Genomic DNA, 22458 nt, shown 5'->3' with positions numbered 1-22458 from the left:
ACAACAAAAGTATAGGAAATATCATAAATAGTTTCTTACAATAACGCATGCGCTTTTCAATAGAATAAACATTAGGAACTAGAGTTGTTTTACAAAGCAGTGGAAATATTTGATGAAGAATATTATTCCGTGCATCTAGAACCTAGAATCGTTACCATCTACCATTAATATAATGTCGTTAAATAATCAATTCCAGACGGAATCAGTAGGTGCATTTGGAACTCACAATGAATTCTGACTTAAATTCCGGGCCACTTAACTGACTACTTCCACTTGTGCACACCGGAAAAATAAGTCGATGTTGAAAAGTATTCTTCCAATGAAGTTTCTTTACACCATTAAAAAAACCTGTTTTAATTCACCTAGTGATGTAATGATGCCTTTCTCATTTTCAGTTTTTCCTGTATATTACAGCAGAAATTCCCCGAAATACTACAATTTGAAAAGTTCAGAAAATACTTTTGAAGAATTCAGTTTCATAATACTACTACATTGATACACTACATTTGAATTTAAGTTAGTGAAAATCTATTCAATCATATGTGAGAAAGTGAAGTGAGCTCCATTTTATCATATTTGATTATTATTGCCGGTACTTCCGGAACCGAAAGCTGGATATCGGCATAGTGACATTCGGTTCATTCAACCATACACTAACATGAACTACAAATTTATTTACGGTTCTCTATGACGATTTGAATTTTGAGAAAAAAATGTAGTCAGACTTGGATAAAATTCAGCAAATCATTTATTGGACTATCAGTTCGTGCTCGCATCTCACACGATACAGTCGAAAATCATTTACGGTCGAAAATCATTTGCGGTCGAAACAACAGAAACAAAGACAATACAGTACAGTGAACAATAGAGTGTACGGAATGGTCTAATACGATTTAACAAAGCCTGAATCTTGGCCTACTAGACCAAATTCAATTTGTATAGATTTCAAGCGTTGCAAAGTTAGACCAGCAGCAAATGAAATTGATATCTTACTTAAAGAACGAATGCAATAATGTAAGTGAGATTCAATTTAACAAAGCGTCTAACTGTGTATACATTATGTTTAAACGTGAAAGAGATGCAATTGCATTCGCTTCGGTGAACAAAGAGGTGCACAATGTTGAGTGTGATAACGTTAAATACAAAATCCCTGTGCACATGGTGGACAATGCCATAGAAGTATGCGTGCATGACCTTCCTCTGCAGGCCAACGATAAGTTCGTTCGAGAAAGTATGTCGCAGTATGGTGAAATCCTTTCCATCGAAAGGGAAGTATGGCGGAATTTTTTCCCCGGCATCCAGAATGGCGTGCGAGTGGTACGTATGCAACTACGTAAGACAATTCCATCTTACATCATTTGTGGTCAAGGTGGGACACATCCGTGTAAAACGCTGATTACCTATAAAAATCAGCTGGTTACATGCCAGTTTTGTGAACAACCTGCACACTACGGTAAACCTTGCACCGAAACTGCGAAAAATCGGCTAATTCGGCCACATAAAGCTTGTACGTAAAAGGGCCTGAATAAAAATACCTTTTAAATAAAATTTTTTGGACTATCAATGGTTTATTTGGTTTCAAAGTCTCATGGTCTGCAAACTAGAGAAAATCACTAGCCAATATAAAGAGTTAGCTTATGAACAAAGTATTTCTGAAATTGACGTTTTCATATTGAGCACCCTATCTCCGAAACCAGGGGTTTGATCCGAATAAAAATTAGGATATTCTTATGGCATCTTAAGAACTTCCATCTCCGAGAAAAGTGAGTGACATTATATTCACATTTTTAATGGACTATTTCCTTATTTTCTATCAAGTTGGATACATATGAAATTTCGGAACTTTGTTTGGAACCATGAGACCTTTAATTTGAATCTAAGTTTGTGATACTCGGTTCTACCATCTTCGAGGAAATTAAGTGATATTAATTTTACATTTTTGGCGCATATCATCCTGTAATTCCGGAGCCAGAATTCGGATCTAGATAATATTCAGGAACTTTGTATGGGACTATGAGACCTTTCATTTGAATTTAAGTTTGTGAAAATCGGTTCAGACATCTCTGAAAAAAGTGAGTTAGTTATTTTCAAATTTTTAATGCATTATTTTCACATTTTCGGTGCATATCACTCTGTAGTTCCGGAAGCGGAAGTCGGATCTAAATGGCATTCAGGAACTTTATATGGCACTATGAGACCTTTCATTTGAATTTGTGAAAATCGATTCAGTCATCTTCGAGAAAAGTGAGTGACATTATTTTCACATTTTTGGTGCATATCACCCTGTAATTCCGCAACCGGAAGTCGGATCCAATTGAAATTCAGGAACTTTGTATGGGACCGTAGCACCTTCCATTTGAATCTAAGTTTGTGAATATCGGTTTAGCCATCTCCGAGAAAAGTGAGTGACAATATTTGTAACACACACATACACACACACACACACACACACTCACACACACATACACACACATACACACACACACACACACACACACATTTGCTCAGTTCGTCGAGCTGAGTCGAATGGTATATGACATTAGGCCCTTCGGGCCTCGGTTCAAAAGTCGGTTTTTGCAGTGATTGTATAGCCTTTCTATATGAGAAAGGCAAAAAGGTAAAATTCTTGAAGATTTGTCTCAACACTATTTTAATTTGTAGGCTATATAAGTTACCTACTAAACGAACTGACTTCGGTTATACCGCCTCCCAGTTGTAGGTTGCGGAAGTACCGGAAATAGCGGTCGAAAAGCAGAACTCTCTCTTTTTTCTCAGAGATGACTTAATCGGTTTTCACAAACTTAGCCTCAAATGTCGCATAGGTTGCTGTTGAATTTAATCCCAATCCGATTTCCGGTTTCGGAATCCGGTTCACATTGTCAAAAATTCTTTTTATTTTGCCACAAATTGAAAAGTTTATATACGTTTATACCCCAAAAAACTTTCTAATTTTATTCAAGTTTGAAAAAAAATTCAGACAGAGTCCTTGAAATATAAATAAAATGAGAAAGGCATAATTGCACCGCTAGGTCGCTTAAAACAGGGTTTTCACATTTCATTCCACATGTGCCTTGCGTAACAAATTCCGGATTAAATCCAAATGAACGTGGAATTTTCATTCGGTATTCCATTTATGAACTCCGAATCAATGAGGACTTCAGTTCAACTACTGATTCTAACTGATAAATTTCGACGATTGATCGGAAATCTGTAGGAATAGAGTGAGAAAAAACAAGCTGAAATTGTACGTTGGACCGTTGGTCCGATGAATGTCCAATAAATTGTCTCACGGGAAGCCAATTCGGGACCTTTGTTTGTTGATTTTGAAACAAACCATTGAACCGCGACCCATTTTCAATTTCGTTCAACGAACTCGGCAGAGAGAGGCTCATTGTGGAGTCATTTTAATTGTGAGAAATTGGAGTCACATTGTTTTACTGAAGAGTTTGAAAATTTACTCACTACCTAATTTTCCAACAAACACTACATATCTGTAGAATAGTTCTACTTTGGGTAGAAAAACAACACATTTTTTTTTACATAAAGAAAACACCCAATTCTCACATTATTTTTGTAGGAAAACGATGACAACAAACTGTTTCAATAAACAACGAGTATTTTGTCCAGCATGTCGCACAACAAACGCTAAGCTATCCGCTTTCTCAGTGGGTACCATTGAACTCAGATCTTTAAGTTCATTTGGTTTATGAGAAAAGGTCATTGAGCGAAAATTAAGTGACATTTCTAATGCAGCTTTCGAAAGCGACGATTCTAGTCCTCATTCATCTCATCTGGTATGAATGTGTGGGATAGAGCATTTCAGCCCCGCAGATTTCTTTTTCCACCGACGTTCTGAACCTTGTCAGCAGATATTTAAAAATGTCACCTGTCATCATTGCTCAAAGATGAGCATTTTAATAAATGTATAGTTAATGCAGTCCGAGTGATATCGACCGTGATTAATTGATTCTGAAGGCACTCCGCTGGCTTACGTTCCGAACAATAGAAAAGGTTTAGCAAGGCTGCGAAAGCAATTCCACGCCACAATAGTGGCGTTTGGCCCGAACCGGAGTAGTTCAATTGTCCTGCTGCTCAACAGTTAGTATTAAAACGTGACGCGAACAGGAAATTTCAATTACCTTCGGCACGTTGAGCTCGGTAATTGACTATTTCGCAGTCCCTGAATGGATACCGGTTCGGTGGTGGGAACTTTCACGTGGTGAATTTCCCAAGCTTTATCGGGTTTTCGGAATAATCCAAAGGATAGCAATTCCATGCGCACTATAAGCTTATATTATTTTAATTCAGTGTTAATATAGGCTTCGCCCGGTGGAAGCTGGACTGGGTGCGTCAAAGCGATATGCGGTGTCTGAATCGAATTTGCCCCAATCATCGATTACTGTTATCAGAACTTGGTGAGCTGTTGGAATTACGAATTGTGGCGTTTATTTCCAAATCGGATCCCACGGGAGAGGTGCTCGAATGCTGTTTGCCGATGATAATTCCGATTTAAAGCAGTCATAAAAGTCCGGCATTTCCAGTTTTTCCACCCACGTCGCGGACTACTGTGATAGTGAATGTTGTAACAAAAATCGGTAGCCCGGTGATTTACGAACACATAAAACAGTTATCGCATGTGTTCCTATCGACTGAGCATCGATGACAGTAGCGTGACAGTGATAGGGAACCCGCGGGTGGTAAATAAATTGGCCTCATACCGGGCTGTTTGAGTATGCGGACGGTCTATGGGCTAAATATTTGAACGCCTCTCGGTTGGTTTGCGGGATTCGACGAGGACTCACGGATGGAGGATCGTTTTTTTTTGCAATGCGGGTAAAGGATGCGGTCAGATTGGTGTGCTTGATTTTATTTTTGCATAGAAAAGCGATAATATGTGTTAACATGTTGCCTCTCGGAAAATTGATGTTTAATCAACCTTTTTTTTTTCAATACAGCTTTATGCAGATAAGCGTGTAGCTGCAATCAAATCGAGAATGCGAAACAAGATTTAATTTTGAATTTTAATTATTCAGTTTATTGCGCTCTGCACTGATTTTTCCTATATAGCAACTAATTGATCGAAGCTGCCAATCACTCAGGAAGGCTGCGACAGGCGTTGAAATTCATTTTATTCATTTCACGGAACTTCGCTTCCTGTTTCATCAGACTTCAAAGTTTCAGTGTCCCAACACAATGCAATTTGGAAATTTCAGGCAGAAGATAGGGTAAATATGAATCGATTGTCGTATTAAGTTTGCGAAGCGTGTAAAAGTATAAACTGGTCACAAGGGCTATGCTATCACACATTACCTGTTTTACAGTGAATTTTTTTCTCTCCTATATGCAAGTATTTAAATTACTCGATTTGTTTTTACATTTTGATCAAATGGAATAAACGATACCTCATCCAACGAAACTTTCGTGATGTTTATTGATTTATTCGTTAGGAAAACTGTATTAATGTCAGCACATATGTTGATAGTGTTAGAAGTATTATAAATTCTCAAAGTGTGTACACGCGCTCACGAAGGTGAGTATTTTTTATTGTACGAATATCTTAACAAAGAGCTCGTTACGATTTTTGTATCGCGTGTCAAAGTACGCTTTCGTGTAAGTAGTGTCGTGTGAGGATTTATCAAATTATTTGAGCTGTTCCTTTAGTTTGCAATGCTCTTTGCAGAACAGTAAAATTGGACACGTTGCGTGGCAATGAACAAACATTTATTATTACACGGAACGACCGAAATTAGCTCTGCGCCTAATTCGTATTACTGTTTTTGAATTAGTTGATTTTAACAACAAAATTTCCAAAATAACTATAAAATTAGTTAAAATTTAGAATTTACTGTGCTGGAAAAAACTCTTATTTTTAGAGAATGTGTTTAGTTGGCGAATATTCTGGACACAAACCAGCAATATTTCAATCCAACACGAAATTCTCATTGACAACTAATTTCGTTATTAAAATCAGAAACTTCGATTCTATTTATCTATCACCGTCATTACTGAAGGACAGCAGTGTCAAAGCAAAACAATCCATTAAAAAGCTAAAAGGGACAGTCTTGTTGAAACTGCTCGGAAATTGTTTAGATGTTTTTCGCATGTGTTACGATATATCCCTATATAAATTTCTAAACCGATATGTAAAAATGACGTAAACTGTTAGTGGAAAGTGTATTTATTCAGAATTTGTGCGCAGTTGAAGCGATTGTGGGTGATAATGTTTTTACGCGAAACAGTGAAGTGAGTTTCGAATGTTGCACTCTAATTGTACACGTCAAATGATGTTTTTTTGTATCTTCTCATTCCGGGCAAAACAATCCATTAAAAAGCTAAAAGGGAGAGTCTTGAAATTGCTTTCTAATTGTTTTGAAGTTTTTCACATGTGATACGATATATCCATATATAAATTTCTGAACTGATGTGTAAAAATGACGTAAAATCTTAGTAGAAAGTGGATTTATTCAGAATTTGTGCGCATTTGAAGCGATTGTGCGTAATAATGTTTTTACGCGGAACAGTGAAGTGAGTCTGTTGCATTCTAATTGTATATGTATTCGGTTTTTGTTTTCCGAGTGCTCAAAGTTTTCAGTGAGTGAGTCGATTTCGCGAAGTCGAATGAAGAAAACAGCGATTTAGAAGTAAAATTTTTCAAAAAGAAGTTTATGTTTCGCTTATGTCTTTTTCTCCAATACAACATCGTATTTATACCTGCAAATATAGAAAAGCCATCTAGTGGCTAGTAGTCATTACGGTGTTAACGAGCGCCATATAGCTGCTAATTGCAGAAACCACCTCAACCATTTATGTTGGTTGAAAACAACGTTTTATTTCTCTAATTCAACTAAAAAATTAGTTGAATGGATATGAAACGTGCCTTAGCTAAGAAATGACAGCACGTTTAATTGGTGAATTCAACTAAAAAAATAGCCATTTCAACAAATATTTTATTATTATTAAGAGAATTAGAATTAAAAAAATCTAAATTGGCAAAAGTAAGATTTTTTTAGTTGTCTCAAAAAATAACTAACTAAATTCAGAAAATCAACTAAAAGAAAGAAAATCTTCTATTTTCTCAGCCGCTACCCACATTATCAGATACGAATCAATTCCGAAACAATTCCGAATCGGTAGGAAATTTTTCATTCGGAATTCCTTGTAGAAATCATAACGAATTCCGAATAAACTACAACTCCAGTGCAACAACCGATTCCAAATGGATTTCGCCTTCAACCGTTTGGTTCGGAAATCTATCGGAATTGAGTGAGAATATGCGGACTGAATTGTCAATTAATTTTCTTCTTATTCTTTCCCGATTTTGCACGTTTTCGTTTTGCATGTTCTAAATATAAAAATTATACAACTGAACATATAAATTTAAATCTTAAAGTTTTTCGAATATACAGATCTAGTACATAATCGGTTGTTCTTAGAATTCCAGCATAAACTGTAGAAATTCGTTGGAAACTAACAAAAAGGTCTTGCTTAGTCAGCATCATTCATTCCTCTAGCTCAGAGATGCCAGGTAAAAATTTCAAATATCTGCAGACAGGGTCTGTAAATCTGAAAAAAAATCTGCAGTCAGCAAGTATGTCTTGCTGGCAGCAATTTCTCTATAAAGTATGACACGCAAAACTGATTTGGCAAAGGTCGCGGAAATTTCAAAAGTCTGTAAATATAGACGAAAGTCTGCGAGAATTTCAAAAGTCTGTAAAAGTCTGCGAGAATTTCAAAAGTCTGCAAAAGTCTGCACAACAAAAAATGTCTGCAGCACTATACCCCAATTCTGCAGATTTACAGACAAATCTGCAGACCTGGCATCTCTGCTCTAGCTAGAGTGTATCGAAATGGCGTAAGTCGTCTAACTTTGGGAGCGGGTCATTTCGCCGAAAGCCATTTCGACGAAAGTCGTTTCGCCGAAAGCCGTTTCGCCGAATGCCATTTCGCCGAATAGGTCATTTCGCCGAAAGGGTCATTTCGCTGAAAGGGTCATTTCGCCGAAAGAGTAATTTCGCCGAAAGAGTAATTTCGCCGAAAGGGTAATTTTGCCGAAAGGGTCATTTCGCCGAAAGGGTAATGTCTTCTGTATAACTGATGTGGCGCAGCCACATAACCGAAGCCAAGATGACGGCGGCCTCTTGCGTACAAACCTGTAACCGCCTCGTTTGCCGGTCTGCTTAAAGCTAGGTGTTTTTGCTTTAGTTAGGTCCAAACGAGCGGTAGCGAGGTCGAACAGCACATGAACCAAAACGATGTGTACATTTGCTTGGTAGATACACCTATGCAATTGCTTTGATGCTTAGTAGCTAATAGTTGACAAGTTTTCTTGGGAACTCCGTTCTGAGGTTCATGAATCAATCTTTATTCTGGAGTACAAAAATCAATCAAAGTACAAGAATCAATCTTTATTCAGAAGTACAATTGTCAACAAAACGGGCGTTAACGCTATCATCTTTCATTTGTCTTTATTCTAAATCAATTCTAATTACGATTTTAGGACGATTTCAGGATTCGGCGAAATGACCCTATCGGAGAAATGGCATTCGGCGAAATGGTATTCGGAGAAATGGCATTCGGAAAAATGGCCCATTCGGCAAAATGTCATTCGGCGAAATGGCTTTCGGCGAAACGGCTTTGGCCGAAATGGCTTTCGGCAAAATAACCTTGATCCCTCTTACATTAACACATTCATAAAATAAGCGAAATATCAGTGATATTTATAATTTCATTGACAATCGGATTGATCGAACACCCAGAAACAAGCAGTCGATGAAGAATTTATTGCATATTCCGTCATTTAGATAATATGGGTGGAGCCTATCCAGATCTCTGCCGCCTGTCGGAATTTCTACCAAGCGGGATCAAAAACCATATCCAGAGATGCCAGATTCGCGGATTTATTTATAAAGCTGCATATTTCGTACAAGTGCTGCAGATATTATTCTGCAATTTTACGAAATTTCTTTTTTACAGACAGTTAACAAAAGTTAACAGACTTCTGAAACTGCCTCGCTGAATCTACAATTGAAACACTTTCATTTGAACATTCTGCAGGTATTTGAGCATTCTGTAGGTATTTCAAAATTTCATCTGGCATCTCTAAACATGATAATACACAGATTTATGAAAACGAACACAGACTGACACTGAGCCTTCAAAATCGGAAGATTGATAGGGAAAAAAACTCGAATGTAAAATGTATTTTTGATACCAAAGGTTCAATACGGGACCTTTTCGTCTTTCTCATAAATAAAAGATATGCAAGTATAGTGAAAAACGGCTACCGGTTTTATATACTACTCGAATGAGTTCGTCGAGGTCTTAAAATATGCACTTAATTTTATCGGGGATGGCTATACCCGAAAGTTTTGCAAACATTGATTCATATGGAATGTCGCACATATAACGTTTTTGAATTTTATCCGGATCCGTTTTCCGGTTCCGGAGTTAAAATTCTTTTAAACTTGGCAACAAAAAAATCTTTTAAACTTGGCTCAAAACTGTTCTAAATTGCAATTTCGACTATATCGGTTCCCAGCTTCCGGTTCCAGAAATACCGGTAATACTGATCAAAAACTCCAAAAAACGGAACACAATTTTCTCACGTTCGCCAAAATCGATTTTCAAATGTTTAGGCACGAATGAAATATCTTATAGACTAATAAGCTACTATTGAATTTTCATTGGATGTGACTTTCACTTTTGGAATAACAGGTTGAAGAGTGCTATAAATTTCAAACTGTCAACTGTTTGGATGTTTGGAAGCAAATTGAAACACTTATTTTAATACGCACTTGAAATACTGTACACAACGCTTAGAAGACTGTTTACAGCATCATTTTTCATGACATTTTGTGCAGTGAGATGAAACCTATTTACCTTCTTATATGTAAAAGATATGCAATCACTGAGAAAGTTTACTTTCGAAACGATCGCAAAAGCAATTGGCCATTGAAATAGCTTGCTATTGAATTTCGCCTGCGTCAAACTTTTAAACAAAAACTACCCATGTACTTAGATTCATATTAATCATCCTATGCTCCCATACAAGGTTCCTGAATTTTAATTGGTTCCGACTTCTGATTCCGGAGCTATACGATGATATGTGTAAAGAACTTAAGATAATGACACTTAGGTTTTATTTCTGCGAAAACAGATATAACCTGGCATCCCTTGTCTGTAAATATTTGGATTTATTAGGTTGTTCGCAACTCTGTTTTCTTTCATATGGACTGATCTATTTTAGATCTACGACTAAAATATGTCAATCGCAACGCTGAGGTCTAGTTCTATTTCTCGAGCACAAATTTGAAACAGATTCAAAACTGCTCGACGAAATTGTTTTAAATTAATGAATATTTGGAACACGTAACATTTGTAACGAAATCTGACAGACGAGATGTCAAAGCGTCGAATAACATTTCTGAAATTATAAATATAAGCATTAAATGTTTTGCACTGAATAATACAGTTTCATTTAGAAGCACTCCATCTTACTATCATCCAGAAATTCTTCTGGAAGTTGCGAATAGCCTTTGATTACGTTTAGCCAAAGACATCATATTAACGAGATGTCCAGCTCTCACATTTCCAGAAAAAATCATTGGTAACATCCTTCTTTGCAAGCATGGCGCCCTCAGACGAGGCCGCATCGAATCTCGTACATAGAAATACGCATAGAGAAATGAAGCATGTTTAAAATAATTTTATTGTTGGAATAAACTACCTATTTATTACATGTCAACCAACGTTGAGTTGATGTTGTCGGCAATGTCTATGTTGATTCATCCTGCTATTCTTTTATATCAAGAACAAAATTGGTTCAATTCATCTCTGGGCTTATTTGTGTAATGATACAATTAAGTTCACTGTTTAAATGAGCCGTATTAGTTTTATTTCATATGAACTGAAGCAATTTTTTCCCGCCCGAATTAACCAGAGCATTTTTTTTCTCTCGCGGATAAAATTTGTGCGCGTATAAGAAGAAGTTCTTCTATTTCCTAGGGGAGTTTTAAGAATGCAAGCGTATGTATTGGTAATTAAACATATTTTAGAAAATGGCATAATATTACATAACACACTTTCTTCACAGAACGATATTTGATGTAGGAATCTTGACCGGAATGATGAAGCACAAATCATTGAAATTGAAATCAAAGTTGTTTGAAAAATTACCATGTAAATTAGTTTGAAAAAAATTTATTTTATTTGTGAATACAAACAAAAATGTATGATTATAACAAATAAAAGCGTTAGTTGATATAACTAAATTCAAGTTCATTTATTTTCACGTAGTGTCAGTAGCAGAGCTTAAAAATGTCACACATTCTCAATGAAATAAACCCATTCAACAGTCTCATTTTCAATGCTTTATTGACTCATTCGTGAATAACCGACACCAGAACAAACGAAGAGAGACGAAGCATTTTCGTTTCTCATCAGTGATGCCACTTTTTCTGAGATCAAATCCGTAGATTCGGCTCCATTAAGACGAACTTTTCGAGCGAAACTCATTCGACTGACAAATCATCCTTCCCAATAAAGACAAAACAATTCACTAAATGCGTCTAAATTCTTAGAATGAAAATTAGTAATTACCAAATACGAGAAAAATAAATCAAAAGGTACGACAAATTAACAGTTTGAAATCCTAAGCGATAAAGACAAACTTCTAAAAATGAGTAACCGTTGACGATAGATGTTTCATAATTAGACATGAGGAAAAAATATCTTTAACAACGATGTGACAATATTCAATTATTTTTCTTAGATATCTAGAGAAATAAAAAAAAAATTAAAGTTAATAATTTTTTGAAAAAATTGTGTTAAATCCGTAGATTTTTAATGGTCTATCCGTAGAAAGGACAGAAATCCGTAGATCTACGGATAAATCCGTAGGGTTGGCATCGCTGTTTCTCATCGAAAAAATGAGAGAGTGTAATTGCCAACGTTACTATTTCCTTTATGACAAGATGAAACCAAACTAACGTCTTCAGGGAGCATCAGCAGAATTTCAATTCTAATTCTCTCATCGATGTATTGAAAATCGAATTAATTACATCCCAGAACCTCTTTGGAAACAAAAACTACAACAAATTCAAACACCAACAGGTAAAAGTTATTGTGAAACCTTGTTCTGTCATTTTCAATTCTCTGCATATTATGGGATTTTCACTGAAAACTGCAAATGACTGAAAGGGCAAATGAAAGAATAAACACAATTTTGAAACTACTGTCCCGTTGTCATTGACTGGAGATGGATTTCGTTCTCATAGTTTGCAGCGAAACTGAAACTTTCTTGTCATTTTCGTCCATTTTTAGTCAATGAAAATGACTTTTATTAGCTCTGGTCAGTAGAATCGTAGCACCAGCCATGCAATGGTTCTGTACACTATGAATGCGAAGTCTGTTGAAACAGAAGGTCGAATTCCACTACAGGAAATTGTTTGTCAAGAAATTGACAGGAACGCACAAGTAAAATTTTGTCGTGAATACGACTTACTTTACTATGGGGTGCCTTTTCAAAATTAGCCATATGGAAGAATGGGCAGAACTTAATCGTGAATATCTCGACTTGTATTAATGGTAGCAACATAATTCTTTCACCATTTCATCAAAAATATGATCAGGAATTTGGGATAATATTTTGAACAGTGTGAGATAACCACAAACAACTCAAAAATTAGGATCTCTCAAAATTTCAAAATAATGCGGAAAACACTTTACTTTCGCTTGGGTTTTTCGCGCAAGGACGACGATTTTGAGGTAGTCAGGCACATATCTTCAACTGAATTTTTATAAAAGGGGAACCGTGGTGAAAATCGATCATTTCTTTTCGTGCGTTCGATGGGAGCAGACGTCGTGGGAGTTAAGTCTTCAACCAGCAGCGACGGAGAGAGCGCCTTCTGCGTGGTTAAAACCTCAAACGCTCAGGTAGCAACTTTCATTCGCTTGCTGGCCTTCAAAGCGAGCAGACTGCCATCGCGAGAGTTAAACCATCAACCAGCAGCGACGGAGAGAGCGCCTTTTGCGTGGTTAAAACCTCAAACGCTCAGGTAGCAGCTTTCATTCGCTTGCTGGCCTTCAAGGCGAGCAGACTGCCATCGCGAGAGTTAAATCATCAACCAGCAGCGACGGAGAGAGCGCCTTCTGCGTGGTTAAAACCTCAAACACTCAGGTAGCAACTTTCATTCGCTTGCTGGCCTTCAAAGCGAGCGGACTGCCATCGCGAGAGTTAAACCATCAACCAGCAGCGACGGAGAGAGCGCCTTCTGCGTGGTTAAAAACTCAAACGCTCAGGTAGCAACTTTCATTCGCTTGCTGGCCTTCAAGGCGAGCAGACTGCCATCGCGAGAGTTAAACCATCAACCAGCAGCGACGGAGAGAGCGCCTTTTGCGTGGTTAAAACCTCAAACGCTCAGGTAGCAGCTTTCATTCGCTTGCTGGCCTTCAAGGCGAGCAGACTGCCATCGCGAGAGTTAAACCATCAACCAGCAGCGACGGAGAGAGCGCCTTTTGCGTGGTTAAAACCTCAAACGCTCAGGTAGCAGCTTTCATTCGCTTGCTGGCCTTCAAGGCGAGCAGACTGCCTTCGCGAGAGTTAAACCATCAACCAGCAGCGACGGAGAGAGCGCCTTTTGCGTGGTTAAAACCTCAAACGCTCAGGTAGCAGCTTTCATTCGCTTGCTGGCCTTCAAGGCGAGCAGACTGCCATCGCGGGAGTTAAACCATCAGCGACGGAGAGAGCACCTGCCATCATTTGGTTTTCGGTAGTCGTAACGAGAAGTTCAATTTTCAGATTTTAGTTCCGCAATATAGGTTTAGAATTCAGAGCCTGCGTGCTGAAACTGGATTCTGGAACTGTATTCCGGAACTAATTTGAGTTTCGAAATTGCATTTCTACAATTGAAACTGGATTCTGAGTCTGTTATTGGTTCTAAATTTAGTTCTTGAACTCAGGATCCAGTTCTTTATTCCAGACTTCTTCTATTCGGTTCTTTTTAGAACCATAGTAATACTCCTAAAGAATTATGCGGAAATTTACTCTACTGTACTCTATAAAACCCATTCTGGTAGTCATGGCGAAAAATCGTCTTCATGTTTTAGAGCTTAGTTCTGGAATATGGGTTTAGAATTCAGAGTCTGTGTGCTGAACTAACTCAAATCGTCACCATTTTTTTTATTATAAAGAACAGTACTGCTTATTTCATAGTATTTAAGTGCGTTTCAGAATGTTTAATGTAACTAATCTGTAATTTAGTCTAGGCGCATCGTTTAAATTTCTAGTGATGAAAGAGGGGAAAGTTGCACAATTCAAACAATCGATGAACTACCAATTCGAATTCGGAAGCATAAATAAAGTGTGTCATATTCGTATTCACGACATCCAGTTATGTCTCTGACATTACACATCCGTACTTTTTTTTTATCGAAATATTGATTGAAACAAACTAATTCAGTAAGCAATATTAACTATCATATTCAAGCGGGGCCCTAATGAAAAATGTGTAGAGAATACGTTTTCTGATGCAAACAAAACAATATGTAAAAGCGATACATACGTAACATCAGGCGACTATCACCGGCATGGAACGGTTACGGAACAACAACATTAATTGTAAGCAATTCATATGAAGGGACACTACGTCAAGTTCACGGAACATTTTGACGTCGACCGAAGTTAATTGGTCATCTCAATCGTGTTTAATTCCTGTTTCCTGATGAAAACAAACCAATCTCAATTGCATTTGTGGTTGTGAGTGAGCTGTCAGAAAGCATAATTTTTACAATTTTTTCTCTGCGTGTAGAGAAGAGAAATGTCAAATCCATGCGCGCCAAAATAGCAGCACTGCGCACCCATACAATTGACATGATATGTTGAATGTGTGATGGCGTTTCTGAACTGAAGATTGATTTCGCTCCAAGCTGACAGAGTCTGATTTAGCTTAATCACAGAAAACAGATATACAGGCTCACATATGAGCTACGAGTAGAATTTGCTCATTCATCGTGGCCAAGGATGGCTTTTATCGTATCAAATAATGCTCACTCGCAACTCTTCCACGATGAAATCGGTGCCATCAAAGAGAATCGGAAATCATCGCAACAACAAAAAAACTGGCATGGTACATTTAACATAGAATAGACACCAGTGCGAGAGCGAATTTCTCTCGGTGAACCGTCTGAGAATCAACGGCTAGCACGCTGCTGTGGGGATTCTCTCTGAAGCAACAAACGGTCGCTTATTCTCGTTTCGCGATCCGATTCTGTATGGGCAGTGGATAATTGCGATTGAATCATTGTACTATTTCCGCTTATTCTAACTATGTGCTTATAACCTTTGTATAATTTGTGTCTATGGAAATGTATGTGAATGCTCCACACAAGGGTTTTTTAAATATTGCAGCCTAGTATGAGAATCATCAAGTCGAATCATCGATTCGATTTTCTGCGATAATTGTCAACTTGCGATTCTCTCTTGGTAAATTCCACACAGCGGCGATCATTATCAGATTGAAATTTTTTTTAAGGGCCATGAAATACTCAGAGTATGAAGTGGAGCGAAGAAATGTAGAAAAATTCTCTCGAGGTTCATGCATTGAGAGACTCGAATTCTTGTAGCATCTTCTACCGGATTGAAAATGTTGTATACAATATAGATAAAAATCGAGCAGCTTCTGTCAAATTTTCAGCAATCACCAACACTGATCGTGGCGAATACTTGCAGATGTCACCACGATCGACACAGGGTGCCGCTTTCACATGAGCCACAATTTTGGGTGCAACATTCACTTCACGCTACATTTTTGTTTTGCTGTTGGTTAAAATGACAAGTTTATTTTTGTTATATTTCGATCGAATTCTCGTGTGATTTATACGACATGAAAATAAAGTTGTATTTTACATTTAGGGAATTCGTGTGATAAGTGTTCAAATTGTTGTAGTATTGGAATATTTATATAACAGGCAGGAGGATTTTGTTATCGTTCCGGAACGTAGTGGAATGTTTTGAAAGATTGTGGCGAATAGTCGAGTAGGCGGCCGTAGTGTTTCCAACGTATAGTAAATTTGAAATTTACACAAGATTTTGAAAAATTTTGCTCGAGTCTGTATATCTTTTATCTGTGATTGAATTGATTCTACAAACGAAATTAGTTTGAGAATCGATTGTCTAAAGGAAACTGAGAATCATCCAGCAATACTTTTTCCAACCATCAACGGTTTATGGGATTGAAAATCTTTATTGAGAAACATCGGCTGATTTTCATCGATTTTCTAAAGCCTTTTCACCGCATGAATATGACCCGAGAGTGTGTATGCCCTACCACCCAAAATGCCATTGTTCCTTCGGTGAGTTCTGATTTTCAACGTCCCAAAATCCCGGAAGGCATAGGATGTAGACTGTATTGCCATTACCGGGCCATGTCAATGAACGTCATAAACGCGGTAGCACCGGAAAATTCCACACTCGTAGACTGCTATATGTTCTACAAAACCTACCTACGCTGTGACAACGCTTTGGGTCCCACGGTTTCCGGGCCCGGTTCAGTCATTTCGGGAGCAAACGGTTTTCCCCAGCCTTATGGCTTTTTCGAATAACCTACATACGTGCGTAGTACATGTACAATACATACATACAGGTGGCCACTGGTGGCCGTTGGAAGTAAATTTTAATTAAACACAGCTCTCCTGCTGTGAAAACGCCAGCGGCGTCCGGACTGTCACAATTTCACGCAGGTATTGTTTATTATTATTAGGCAGTTGCTGTTGTTGCGGCTGTTGCTGCTGCTGCTGCGGATGGTGCTGATGCAGTTGCAACTGCTGCAACGAGGTCGGTGTCGGTAACTGCTGCTGTTGTTGTTGTTGCTGCTGCTGTTGTAGCTGGTGATGATGGTTCTGCAGCGACGTCGGCGTGTGCTGCTGCTGCTGCTGTTGGTTCGGATGATCCTGATGTTGCAGCTGTAACGTTAATTGTGACTGATTTAGGATCGGCTGAGCAGCCAGTGGAGCCTGCGATTCCGGTGATATCAGCGGAAACGGCGACGTCGACGCTTTGAAGCTACTGCCGTGGTCTATCTGGGCGTAGATTGTCGGTTCGTCGAAATAGTTGTACGCCGGAGGAGGCGGAAGCTTTTTCAGATGATTGAGATGATTTTTATTGCTATTGTCATCGTGAGGTATTGCTAATGCTAATTCAGCATAGTGAACTTCGTTAGACGACTGTTTTGGGGTTCGGGCGGGAGTCATACCACGTACCACGTGTTTTTATTCCGTGCCGGTGCACCCGAACAAGTTGATCAGCACCGTCCAAATCCGTCCAAGGAAGAAGACCATGAAAAAGATAGAGAGAAAAAAAATAGAAAACGACATTAGTCAGAAACGTATTTCGGGTTGAGAGTACGAGCCGGTCGGTGAATGAACGACCAAAAAGCTCTACGCTCGGTCTAATGGGTAGGATGCATGTGTACAATGTTGATGAGAATCCTGTTTGACAGTGCTTCTAGAGTTGAATTTATGCGCACAGAAGCATTACGAAAAACGGGCAGATGGCAAAGCTTGTCTGTGGCGAACTTCCCACGACAGTCAATCGGCCAATCTTGCCAGTTACCAGTGCTGATTGGCATGTAGGTCACAGCCATGGTGAATGTGTTTCCAGAGCAAGTTTCAAGCAAATATGTACCTCGACGTTGTGGTTGGTTTACGTTCGATGTGCCGTTTCTAGATGTTTATCGAATTTGTTGTGTAAATAGGGGCTGTTTGGTCAGCTCCATCTCCTGGTTGAAAAACTTTACTTAAAAAAACTATACGTTTGCAGCTTTCAGATTGAGTCGAGCAATGCGATGGGTTCAGGTTCTGGTAGTCAAGGATTTGGATTATTGATTTTATATTCCTATTCATTGCGAAAGGATGATATTTCTTCATTTACACTTTCAAGCTTAGGCTAGCAGAAAGTGACGTGTGACATTCCAACGGAACTCAATAACACGTGGCTCTTGCTAAACCTATTCCAAAATTACATTACATATTTTGGATTGTTTGTTCCGGTGAGCCCAACATTGCATGGAGCAAGTTATCAGCAATTCCCAGCAACCCAACCGGGACTTTCGATGCACTACGGTGCATTGTTTTAGTGGAGATGGTGGTGGTGGTGGTGGTGGTGGTGGTGTTGGTAGTGCTAAAATTACAGACCAGTACCTTCAGTGATATGATGGAGTTTCGAAATCAACTCGACATGAAGCTAATTTGTCTGCTAATCCAAACGATACCCGACAATATACGGATCGACGTTTGGAGCTTCAGTCGAGCAGTCTGCTTTTGCTTCTCATGGACGATGGAAACCTGGAAAGTTCCCTTCGCCACCCCCAGAGCACAGTGGTACAAAACTTGCTCCGGGGAGAAACCTTATTGTATGGGGCTGAAACTATTCATAGTCTCCTAAAAATTATGCCATACATTAACTTTGTATTGAATTTTCACCTGTAATCTACTAACAGTATAATATTAGCAGTTCGGGCCGTCAAGAGAAATTTGCATGCCTAATGTGTTTTTGTTTTTACACAGAAAAAGGCGGGTGGGTAATGTCAGAGACATAACTGGATGTCGTGAATACGAAAATAACTGACATGTTCCACAACACTTCCGAATATCAATTAGTTGATCAATTGTATGAATTATGCGAGCATTCCCCTTTTCACATTTTTCGCAAAAACAAAGAAGGCTTCACTTGATCTCGATTACTGTGAATTTCACCCAGCGAAAAGTGCACAAATCAAATCAAACAGTTCTAGATTTGCACTAAACTGAGGATATTTACCTTCGATTTGCGAGCAAGAAATCCTAATAGTTCTTTAAAAAGCTTTTAGAGCCATTAGAACGGCTGATTTTGTGTGATGCTCCCCACCGTTTTCCTCTTTTCGTCGTTTTTTCACCAATGCAAACAACTGCCAGCTGTGACGTAATCTCTCTTGTCGGAAGTGAAACTAGCTTTGCAAACGACACACAATACATCTGCTCGCGTGGCGATAGAATCCAAACTGATCCAATTTTTGTTAAGAGGTTTCTTTTTACGTGATTTCGTCTGTAGCTTTTTCACTAATGAGCGGTCCTAACGGCTATAAAAATAGCAGCATATAGAATTTTAATTTCGATTATTTCATTTCGGATTTGCATTTCATTGAAAGAACCTATCAGGATGCTGTACGGGATTCATTCCTACCTTTCAGAAGGACCAAATTGTGGAACTCACTACGATATTAAACACTATTCGGAACATTTTCTCGAACGATTTGTTGTACGGCAGCAGATATTTTGTTCTCTTCCTCAGAACGCGTTCTGATTGGCTGGTGTTGACTTGGGTCAAATGAGACAGGTTTTTCAATAGTATACTATTGAAATACTTCAATGCTTTTTCTATACATGCTTAAGTTGAAAAATTTTGATTCTATTGATAGTTAGATTATATAAATCCTTCCACAGATCACAGAGCTATGAGCTTAAAAAATACGAGAAAGGCCAACGCGCCTAATGAATTACCCTCTTTGATACTTTGATTATACCAAACATTTCAGAAAAGTTTAGTTTTGAATTATTTGAGATTATGTGAAACAACTAAATATTTTATCATAAAATTGTGATCATATTTCCGATGGCATGTAGCAAAAATTATGTTGATTCGTTAGATACAACAAGAGATATTCACGATCAAAAACTTATCACTCTCTCAGAGGGTAAATTTTGAAAAGGCACCCCATAGTAAAGTAAGTCGTATTCATGACAAAATATCGTGTGTTGTCTTATACTTGGCATATAAGGCCCTTTTTAAGAAGAATTCTGACATTTTGAACCTGAGAGTGTAATAGTGCAATGTTTTGTTCTGGCTGCTGTCGCCATTGCTAATTAATAGGATGAATAAAGGACCAACGATTAGGAGCAGAGTAGTGAACATATACACTTCTGATTACAGCTAATTTTTTTAATGTTATTAAATTTCCCAGGAATGTGAGTAAATTCTCAATGTGGAACAAGGTGAATGAAACAGAAATATAAAAAATTATTCGTGATTTTAGTGGGTAAATCAGGTTTTTAAGGTAACACCCTTACAAATGAGATGAAATAGGGAGTCTTTACCCTATGCACAAAGAATGGAAAAAATAGCCACCTACTTTTCTCAGAGATGGCTTAACCGATTTTCTCAAACATTGATTCAAACAAAAGGTCTTGTGGTCCCATAGCCTGCTATTCAATTTCATCTTCATCTGACTTTCGGTTCCGGAATTAGAAGGTACACACTAATACCGTTTTCGTTTTTGAACCTAGACGCGGGCTACTCTGACTCCGAGTAAAACGAACACGTGGTACGCGCCCTAAACAACAACTCATGAAAAAAAGAAAAAATAAACAAACTCGCCCGCATAGCGTTTTGGCTACCTGGGCAGCCATGGCCACCAGACGGCTACCAAAATTGATTCAGTGACGGTTGTCAAATCCTATTTGACAAAACAATGTCGCCTGTATCTAAGTTAGCCGAGCGTTTTCATCTTCTCACCTTCGCTGAAAATGTCAAAGATTTCAATGTAGAAAAATCCTGGTGGACACGGTTGTATCGTTTGAGTTGTATAACTGCCAGCGGTGAGGCAGTCGGTCACCAGAATGTCTGCCAGCTATATTTTACCAGCTGGCAGCGTTTAGTCAGCCGTCTGACAGCCATGCATATGCGGGCGGCTGGATGCGTGGTGCGACCCGAGAAAATTTTCAGAGCGAAACTACGCGATTGGAGTCCGATCTAGAGCGACCTCAGGTTGCTAAAACAAACATATCAAACGTTGTTTTGGCGACTCTGGGTCAGCTTTCGGGTTGCTCTGATCAATAAACGAAAACAGTATAAGATTCAATTCCGTTGTTCGGTAATTTTTCTGACGAAAACTTTCGGTAATCAATAGAAATTACCGATATTTCGGTATATGAGCGTTATTTTGCAAAAATTATGCAAATTTTTACCGGACGATTAGTTTTCATTACAGAGTTTTGTAAATAGATATACAATTCATACGGTAAATCTGAATAGTCGCCGAGTACGGTAAAACCCATACCCTCCATATGGTAGAATAATCTTCCAACAACCGAACTTCTGTAAATACTGATTGTCGTGAAAACTAACTGTCAAACAGTTGATCAAATTCTCAGTAAGTGTCTTTTTATTAATCAAATCAAAATATTGTAGAGTTCATCGAATGGATTGAGGTACAGGTGATAAAGTTTTTAAAACATTAGAACCACTAAAAACTTTTTGTTTCCTTATAGGCAAAAAATAATTTTGTATCACTTAACCACTTGCTGCCTACACAAATTGTTCAAGGGTAATTTCTGGTGGACTCGACGGATTGTGCAGTGTTTTGGAAGGTGCTCATAATTCCGGTCAGCCGGAACATTTGACCCTTTTTTCGTGGAATAAAACCATAGCAGGTTGGAATTTTCTTTATTCGTTTTTTTTTTAATCTGTTTTCTAAAATCCGAAAATAAATGAATTTTAACCAAAGGAAAATAAAAAAATTACCGAACAATCAGTTAGATCAATTTGGTTTACAGTTTACGGTAGTTGTTTGACAGTTCAGCAATTACCGAACGATTGGTAATCAATTCAATTACCGAACTGATTACCGAACGTTCAGCCGTTGAAAATTCGGTAAAATATTACCGAATTCTGCGAAATTTTCTAAGTGTGTAATATGTGCCAATTTATGAGAAAATCCATCGACTCAATTTTCGCGGAAACTTCTCAACCAATTTTCACAAACTAAGATGCAAATTGAAGGTCTTCAAATTCTGCTAGAAACTTCCGAAAAGTTAATCCGGATCCGACTTCCGGTTTCAGTATTACAGCGCGGTAAGTGAAAAATTTTCAATTTCATTGGTATGTATTGTGAAAATTTGTGAAAACAAGTGATGGCGAAACGAAGTGCAAGTTAATATAAAAGTTACTGGTAAATTGAACCGGTTGGCAGATCTTGTTAGTTGTTGGATAAATAAATCTACTCTGGGACTACTAGTCCCCGTTTTCCGGTTTCAAAAGCACCGATAAAAGTAAAGAAAAGCTCCAAAAAAACGGAACTAACTTCGATTTCTCAGCAGCGGATAAACCGACTTTTACAAATCTTGATTCAAATTAAAGCTCTCAGTGTCTTAAAAGATACTGTGCAATTTCATCCAGATCCGATTTCCGAAATTATACGGCGAGGAGTGTCAAAACTTTCGAACCGTACGTGCTGGTATGGAAGAAAAAAAATAACACTATCGCCTTTGCGAACGCCTTTGTCCCGGATTGGCGGTTGAATGCATAGGATGCTGATCTTACAAGGCAGTTGTCGTATGTTCGAGCCCCGACCTGGAAGTGTCAGTAGGATCCATAGTACTAGCCATTAGGGTGGGACAAAATATTGATATCAGCTCCACCAAACTTTT

General features: G+C 38.2%; 1 protein-coding gene across 3 annotated transcripts in view; it reads right to left on the bottom strand.

The window, feature by feature from the left end:
* Positions 1–13545: 13545 nt before the first annotated feature.
* LOC131427224 (synaptogenesis protein syg-2) overlaps positions 13546–22458 on the bottom strand; it is a 957395-nt gene continuing 948482 nt past the window's right edge. The window contains exon 15 of one of the 3 annotated variants that reach the window (XM_058590217.1): positions 13546–17220. In XM_058590217.1, the coding sequence (XP_058446200.1) occupies positions 16675–17220 (546 nt within the window). In that variant the 3' untranslated portion in view covers positions 13546–16674. The remainder of the gene's footprint in view (positions 17221–22458) is intronic. The other 2 variants (XM_058590216.1, XM_058590219.1) reach the window with 2 other exon arrangements.

This window comes from Malaya genurostris, chromosome 2 (assembly GCF_030247185.1).
Source record: "Malaya genurostris strain Urasoe2022 chromosome 2, Malgen_1.1, whole genome shotgun sequence".
NCBI classification, from domain to species: domain Eukaryota; kingdom Metazoa; phylum Arthropoda; class Insecta; order Diptera; family Culicidae; genus Malaya; species Malaya genurostris.
The sequence above is the reverse complement of the archived record's forward strand: the minus strand, read 5'-3'. Positions and strand labels throughout refer to the sequence as shown.